The 8,528-nt window shown below is 39.8% G+C and overlaps 1 protein-coding gene and 1 pseudogene across 1 annotated transcript in view; both read right to left on the reverse strand.

Annotated features, from left to right (window-relative positions):
• The window catches only part of UQCRC2 (ubiquinol-cytochrome c reductase core protein 2), a 37,582-nt gene extending 30,335 nt beyond the window's left edge, over positions 1 to 7,247 (reverse strand). The window contains exons 1-4 of the mRNA XM_004447373.5: positions 7,111 to 7,247; positions 4,331 to 4,414; positions 4,088 to 4,237; positions 3,541 to 3,605 (exon numbers count right to left, since the gene is read on the reverse strand). Of these exons, the coding sequence (XP_004447430.1) occupies positions 3,541 to 3,605; positions 4,088 to 4,237; positions 4,331 to 4,414; positions 7,111 to 7,143 (332 nt within the window). The 5' untranslated portion in view covers positions 7,144 to 7,247. The remainder of the gene's footprint in view (positions 1 to 3,540; positions 3,606 to 4,087; positions 4,238 to 4,330; positions 4,415 to 7,110) is intronic.
• Positions 1,266 to 2,207, reverse strand: LOC139437412 (leucine-rich repeat-containing protein 34-like; annotated as a pseudogene).
• Positions 7,248 to 8,528: the final 1,281 nt, after the last annotated feature.

Raw genomic sequence — 8,528 nt, forward strand, 5'->3', positions numbered from 1 at the left:
ACCCCACATGGGCCAGGTTGCCGCGTGGGCCAGCTTGCCCTCACAGGAGGCCCTGGGCATTGATTCTCAGACCTCCCATATGGTAGATGGGAGGCCAACTGGCTGAGCCACATCCATTTCCCCCTAATTTCTATTTAGCCAGAAGTTAACTGGTAGCACTGACTTGTTTGGAAAGGGATACACACACACACACACACGTATTTACCTATATTTGTGAAACTGTTATTAACACTAGTGTGTAACACATATGGGATATATTCAATACTTTCTCAGCTTCTAAACTTTGAAACCTCTTGAAATTCACTGGAAATTTGCCACCTGAAACCTTTTTACTACTTCATAACAATTTTGAGATAGGATACTTGTATTAATCTTTTCTTTTATGCTGTTTCACCACTTGGTTATATTTTCATTATAAACAGAAATTAGTCTAGTTCCTGGGTCTCTTTATCCAGAGTTAAATTTTAGTCTCTACTTTGTAAAATTTATTATTACATTACTTAGCTTTACACAATGGACAATTATACCAGGTCCAATATAGTCATATCTTTTACACATTTGACAAAAATAACTTGTTCTCATATGAAAGAAAATGAATTCAGTAGGCAATAAAGTATTGACAAATGTGGACTGTGAAAGTAATGAGACAAATACATGAAAATTATTTTCAAGCTTCTTTTTCATAGGTGATGACCTACTGGTACAAGGGCAAAACTTGCATAAGATGAATGGCCATAAGCTTCTCCATAAGTTGGTGTCCAATAATAAATGTTTTTTAAGTCTACTGGAGACTTCTGCAAGATATACATGGTCATCTACCACAAATTTACATTTATATTGTTTGGTTGTAGAAAGCCCACTTGAATTAAGTCTGAATATGCCACACATGCAACCACATCAGATTGCAACCACATCAGATTGTTTTCCCCAAATGAAGATGTTAGTGAGTGTGGGATTTGTTTTCATTGATTGTGAAAGAGCAGCAAGTCCTTTCTCTGTGTTGTTGCCATCTACTGACAATGCTTTAAGAGTACTGCTATGTGAAGCAAGACTTTCACTGAGATAGTTTGCTCCTGTGTTTTCTGTTCTGTTAAAAGAAAGATCTATTACTTCCAGGGTAGTACTACTTTTCAGTACATCAGCCAAATATACCATTCAATTGCAAGCTATTTTAATGCAGCTGACATCAAGGTAGTGTAGGCTAGAGTTCAGATACAGTGCATCACAAAACTATTTCATACCATAATTTTTTTATATCATGGTTTCACACATGTAGTTCAACAAGGCAGTGATTTTCTTTTAACATGTGGCCTATACTGACTGTGGACTCTTCCTGTTTGCAGTACAATATACGTCAATTTAGGTTTATCCCCCTAATTGCTTGGTTTTGAGTTAGTACTACAGCAAATGCTATTACATTTTGTATGCCAAGATCACAGTCTCCCAGATCTAGTTTCTTTAAGGATGAAGTAACTTGTTGCATTGCAGCAAAAAACATTTCATCTTTATTTTCATTCTTGTTTCTAGTTATTCTTAGGTACTTCAGAGTTGAATTCTTATAGAGCCCTTTAGCAACCAGTTCTCCACCACAGGGTCCAATATCATTAAATGTAAGTTTTAAATGAGTTTAAGTTGTCTCTCAAGCAGTTTTGCAGCATATTATGCACCTACATCATTAAGCAGGTTGTATCTAACATCCAAACTATAATATATGGATTTTTCTTTAAAACTCTGGAAAGAATCCAAAATCTTTACCCATTTACTCTTTCTACTGGCATTAGGCAAGTGTCACCAGCAATGTTTAATGGGATTCCTTTTTCCAATCTCTTTTTACTTTCTTCATTCACTTTCTGGAATACGTTGAATATAAAAGGATTCATTTTCTATTACTTTTCCATACACAGATTACAATATTGTTTTTGGAGACTGGCAATAGATGCTGGAACTAGCTCTTTGGCTGAGGATGGAGTTGAAGTGGAGGCCAAGGAAGGACTGAAGTGGGTTCCAGGGTTGGGGAGGGAGCAATCCCCTCCCAAAGTTGCCACATGTTCTACCTGGCAGGCCATGGCAGCAGTATTGCCATGGCTAACCCACTGCATATCCAGCACCTGGCCGCTAGCATGCTCACTCCATTAGAAGCATGCCGCATGAGGGCAATGAAGCAATGGTGTAAACTTGGAGCGCCAGGTCCAGCAGGTTTTGTGAGTCCATGCTGACCCCTTTCTGGCCCCTGAGATCTGCTTGGGCCAATATATATTTTTAACAGGAAAAAAAAAAAGATCACAAAGTCAAAGACCTTGTTGTACCCTTCTCAGACCAATTCCCTCATTCTCTCACTCTAGAGCAGAGTTTCTTAACCTTTTTGCTCCATGGACCCCTTTGCCAGTCAGGTGAAAACCAAGGACCTCTTCTAAGAATATAGTAGCAGATAGTTTTATGACACTCAACATTGGAGGGCAGAGAACAGAAAGAGAGTAAGTTGATTTTTTTTTTCAATTCAAGCTCAAGGACCCTGGTTAAGAACCCCTGCTCTAGAGACAATCTTTAAACACAGATGCAATACAGTAGTATTTTTTGTTTAAAAAAAAAAAGATAAATCCATCATACCTTTAAAATATTGAAAATTGTTTTTTCACTCAGTATTTTTTTTTTTTAGGTACCAAGGCGGGGATTGAAACCGGGTCCTTGTATGTGAGAAGCTGGTGTTCAACCACTGAGCCACACTGGCTTCCCTGAGTTGGTTTGTTTTTGTTTTTTCAGGAGGCACTGGGAACCAAACCTGGGACCTCCTGCGTGGGAGGTGGGCACCCAACCACTCAAGCCACAGCCACTCCCTCAATATTGTTTTTAAGTTCTGCTGTGCTGATATACAGATTTAGTTTATTCCTTGACTTCTATATTATAGTCTCATCAGATGACTATAACATACTTTATCCATTTCTCTAATGATGGAGATAATTTCCAAACTTTACAAAGATAATCTTTATACATGTGGATTGAAAACTGTTAGATTGTAGGATATGCCATTTTAAATTTTACTATTCTCTGGTTATTTTCTAAGTAATTGTTATCAATTTATACTCTTATCAGCAGTTTAAGAGATTTTTCATAGTTCACTGCCAAGGACGATTAGGTGTCAATACAGGATATTAGTAGAAATCCAATAGATGTGAAATGGTATCACACTGATGAAGACATGTTGGTTTCCTTTTATGAGAATAGTCTGTTCCTAACCTTTGTCCCTCAGTTTTCTTTCTGGTTGTTTTTTCCTGATTTGCAGTTCTTTATTTTTCTGAATAGTCATCCCCTGCATGTTTTCATACCTTGCAGATACCTACTCACGGCCAGTTACTTAAATGTTTATTGTGTTTTTAGCAAAAAAGATGTTTTAAGTTTCAATGTAGTAAAATTCATGTTTTTTCTTTTTGGTGCTCTCTTTAAGAAATCCTTTACCACCTTGATAACAGATAAAACTTCCCTTACATGTGATTATTTTCTGATGTTTTCACTATTCATTTTATATTATTTATATTAACCTACCTTAATGTACCGCCAACTGCTTCAATTCCACGGGTTATCTTGAAAGATGAAGCTCCTTTTGTAGTCTCAAAAAAAAAAAAAGAATGAATGAATGCGTTTAGTAGTTTTCAATGATGAATTTACAAAATATCACATGTCCAAATGTTACTAGAAGATTCAAAAAGAACTTCACCTAAAAGTGGTTCCTTTTTTAGTTTAAGAATTATAAAATAATGTTTGCCAAAAAGCACAAGTATAGATTTTTATATAAAGCACATTTAGGTAAAAATTCTATCAAATTCAAGCTTCATTTGTCTATTCTGAAAGAGACTTGCATATGGGAAAGTACTATCCTTCTCGTTTTTGGCACTTGTTTTTCCTTTTTCCCCCTTTTAGTGATTTCTTATGATTTAACACCAACATTCAGATGGCCACTAATATAACGTCTGTCTCTAGCAAACAACCTATGGTTTCTTGTTATAACTCAGTTTTTCTTTTTCTTAGCACCAAGATTCCACCATAGTGACTCAAACAGTTTTAAATGTATCAAGGTGGTAAAGATGCTTACCAAACCGGATGCAAGACGCAGCAAATGAGAAGTTCCTAAATTGTTGGAGTCCTCATATCTACTGCCTGCTTTAATGAACAAACCAATTCTTGATACAGGAGCATAGTTTTCCAGAGAAGCAATCACTAAACCATTTGGTAATCTGGTAAACTGTATTTAAAATAGAGATGTGATTAGTACCTTTTTATTACCAAGGAGAATAAGTTATGGTCTGGTTCCAATGAATGACTTAGTGGGACTAACCTCAAGGTCCTGAGGATGTGGAGGCGATCCTGGAGGGGCAGCTGTGGCTTTAACTTTGGGAGCAACTTTGAGGGAATAAAACCTCTAAACACAAAAAGACAGGTTATACTCATTTCTCACAAGAATAGTGCTTTATATAAAAGCAATGAATACTAGTGTACTAAACAGAGGGTGTTCAATGGTAAAAGGATGCTACCATCTCCATAAGAGGGTTTAGCTGAATAACTTGTTTTGGAATTATTAACCCACCAGCTTACCTAAGCCATTTTCAAACTGTTTGTGACTTTTAGAGCATCCAGGAATATGGAGTTCTGAGTGTTATTTTTTCACTATGTATTTTCTTTTTTTTTTTTTTTTTTTTTTAATTTTTTATTGACTTTGTAATAATATTACATTAAAAATATATATGTGAGGTCCCATTCAACCCCACCCCCCCACCCCCCCTCTCCCCCCCCCCAACAACACTCGTTCCCATCATCATGACACATCCATTGGATTTGGTAAGTACTATGTATTTTCTTTGACTTTAAGTTTCAAGTGGTTCTTTCTAGCTCTAATGCTTTAGAATTTTTTGAAAAAAAAAAAAAAGGATTGCCATATCCATATCCTTTTAGAGATTTTTAGCACCACTGCCTATCTTATCTGCCCTGGAAGTCTCATTTTTTTGGTTTATTTTTCCCACTGAAAATACTTCATCTCCTTAATTATTTTAGTAGTCTTTGAAAAACAAAGTGCACTATGGGAAACTTCTTTTGCACCTCCAAGATTTTCCACGGTATCTTCATTCTCTTGAGTATTATACTAAGGCCCCAAGCAAGGGTTTTACCTTCCTTGACTAAATCCAAATTTCAATCATCCTGAGACTATTAATAATGGTTACATCCACAGCAGACTCTTGATACACTGCGATTGGTGGGATTAAAGGGTTCTCTTAAATGTCAGATAGTGGATCCAAAATACATTAACTTTATTCAGCTTTTATGGCCAAATGATATACCACAAAATTCATTTTGATAATGATGACAATCATTACATTACTAGAGGGATGTTAAAAGCTAATAAAATTTGGTTCTCCCAAGCTTAAATGAAACCAACACATTGTTGGAGTTTCTTGAGGACCCCCAGAGGCGATTACTCTGAGCATCCCAGAAGTGCTGTTTGTTGGGCAGTCAGCACCAGTGCTGTACTAAGTTAGCTGTTGGTTTTCATTTGCAGTTAATATTGCCTTTTAATTATAATTACTTTACTTTTAACATCAATTTAGTTTGCTGGGTGTGATAGTTAACCTTATTTGTGATTTTAGCTTTTGATTTTTCCAAAAAGTAAATTTTAGGGTATGTGGGCCTAACAATTTAAATATGAATATTCCATAGTTCACTGCCAAGGACGATTTAGGTGTCATTCTTACAAATGTGCCTGAACACTGATACTTTGTTAGTTATGTGCTTCCTATACTTTGTCCCATTCAAATAAATTGCAAGTAACTATCCCAGCAATTATAAAATTATTGGATTTTGTTTCTTTAATAAAATATGCATAAATTCATTCTCTTATAAAATAAGTGCTATAGTTAGAAACAAATAAAATTGCTTTTAGTTTACTGCAATTTGTGTACCTTGCCCCTTTCCAACTCTGTTGTCTTTGACTCCTTTTTTCTACTGGCAAGTAAGAAGAGATTGAACGTGTGTGTGTGTGTCCTTTGCCAGTGTAACTGGATTGTCCTCAAAAGTCTGTGAACCATTGGTTTGTTTAGGCATGCCAGGAAGGGTAAGATAATTACAGCCTCAATTATGGCCATTTGCACAAGCCATATTACCACATTTTATCAATATTCTCAGGGGAACTCCATTCCCAGGTTCTGTCTTTTGCATGTCCTCTGGCAGGGTTTTTCAATCTCGTACTAGTTAAAATTTGGGCTAGTTAATTCTCTACTGTTGGGGGCTGTCCTGTGCAGCAGCGCCCCGGCCTCTAGATGTCAGCAGCATCTAGAACTCTCCCGAAGTTGCTACAACTAAAAATGCCTCCAGACGTTGACAAAAGTACCTTGGGAAGCAAACTCGCCCCCAGTTCAGATTTTAAAAAGTGGTTCCCGGCTCCCCCACCTCCCGCCCGGTGCTCAACAGTAACAGGCACTGACGCTTGACGAGTGTTCCCCTACTGACAGCTGTTTCATTTGGGCAGGAAGGAGGAGCCGTAAACAGATCTGGAGGAGAGACAGTCCCTCCTAAATGAACCCTCTAACAAGAGATCAGGCACACGTTATATTGCTAGGACACCTTAACAGCTAACAACGAAATTCCAGGCACTGTGACAAAATGCTGTATCTTCATTAATTTTCGCTCTTATAATCTTACTCATAAGCCCATCTAACATTTGGGGAAAGTGATGCTCCGTGATCCACCAAGGAGCAGAGGCTGCAGTTTTAATGCAGCAAGTGGCGGGGGGTGGCTTGGATTTGCGGTTTCCCACTCGATGTGTCTCCTTCTCAGGTCCGCAAGTGCAAGAGTGACCTTCAGAGGTCTCTCCACGGAGTCGCTTCACCTCTATCTCAAACCCTCTCCCTCTCTCCAAGTTTTCCGGTGTGGGTCTCCTCTGTTCACAGCGCGCGCGGGGCCTCTAAGGCCCGATCAACAGTATGTAGCCCACTTCGCCCGCACGGTTCAGGTGAAGGACAGACCGAAGCCCAAGGCCCCGGGTCCCAAACTGGGCACCTCCGGCCCGGGTCACCTCGCTGACAAACTGCTCCCCAGTCCTTCCCCAAACCCGCCGGCTGTGCTCACCGAGAAGGACCCGACTTTCGATAGCAGCTTCATGGCCAAAGACTGCTTTGACCCACGGTCACTGCCGGCTTAAAGGAGAGCAAGATGGTGGCGGAGGACGGAAGTTTCCCAGCTCTCCCCCGGAACACGCTTTCCCAAGCCCCATAAACGAGGTGGGACTCTCTATACAGACTGCGCTCTACTGCTCCCAGGGGTTGGACTAGTCCAATCACTCCAGGCCGCGGGATAAGGAGACTCATAATTTTGTAAGGAAATAACCAGAAGATAATTTAGTTTCCTGGTGTTTTGGATTCTTTTACTGGCATGAATATTCATTCTATTATCATTTTCGGACTACGATTAGTACAGAGCATCACAACTTCCCCCCACGACTTTGGATTCTTCCGATCTGGATTGTCCAATGAAACAGCTCTTTTCCCGGTTTCCACTGGTGGTCCCTGGGTTTTCGCTTTATTTTGGGCTCCTTAATGTCTTTGGATACCGGGAGTATTGAGACAGTTGTCTCTGTCCGGTTTTCTGCAGGCGATGCAGTGTTTGGGCTCTGAAGCCGGGCGTTCGTGCGGCTTGCGCGGCGAAGTTCGCTGTGTTCAGTAGCCCCGTGAGAGCAGAGGCCTTGTCAGACGAATTCGCCTCTATCCCCTAGACCAGGCCAGGGACACGGGTAGGTAGGTAAGTCCGCCACCTAGGGAATTCTCACAACTAAGGTCTCTCTTCTCAGGGACTTTACGTTGTAGGCTGATGGCGTAGGAAATCAAACGTAAACTGTAGTTTTCGTTTGAGGAAAAGAAGTGTTTTTGAATGGTAGGGTGTGTGTGTGTGTGACATTTGAGTTGAAACCTGCATAGTACAGAAAAAGTCATGTGAACTGGGAAAAGAGTTCACTCCATTCTCCAACGAGTAGTAACTAATAAGTGCCTTGTGCTAGGTCCTATATGATCGATTAAGGCGTGGTCCTTCCTCTGAGGGCCGTACAACCTAGTATCTTGCTGCTTTGTGTGGCAGGGAAACCAACAGGGGACTTTATTAGAAAGGTAGACTCTCCCGTCCTATACTGGATGGGAATCTATTTTAACAAGTTCTCGAGGTGATTGGTATGCGCATTCAAGTTTGAGGAGCACTAGTGTTGTAGACATTCCAGGGCATAGGCAAACTTATGTCCCACTTATGCCACCTACTTTCCTGCTGTCTAACATAACTCCAGATGACATCTAAGACCCGGTCACTGAGAATCTGATGACAACCTAATTCTCCTAGCAGAGATTGTGAATTTTTAAATTAAATTAAATTTTAATTTTATTTCTCTTCCCTTCCCCCCCTCCCCCAACTGCTCTCTCCTGTCCATTCACCGTGTGTTCTTCTGTGTCCACTTGCATTCTCATCAGGCGTCTCTTTGTTGCTCATCTTGCTGCGTCAGCTCT

Source organism: Dasypus novemcinctus, chromosome 23 (assembly GCF_030445035.2).
Source record: "Dasypus novemcinctus isolate mDasNov1 chromosome 23, mDasNov1.1.hap2, whole genome shotgun sequence".
Classification (NCBI taxonomy): Eukaryota; Metazoa; Chordata; class Mammalia; order Cingulata; family Dasypodidae; genus Dasypus; species Dasypus novemcinctus.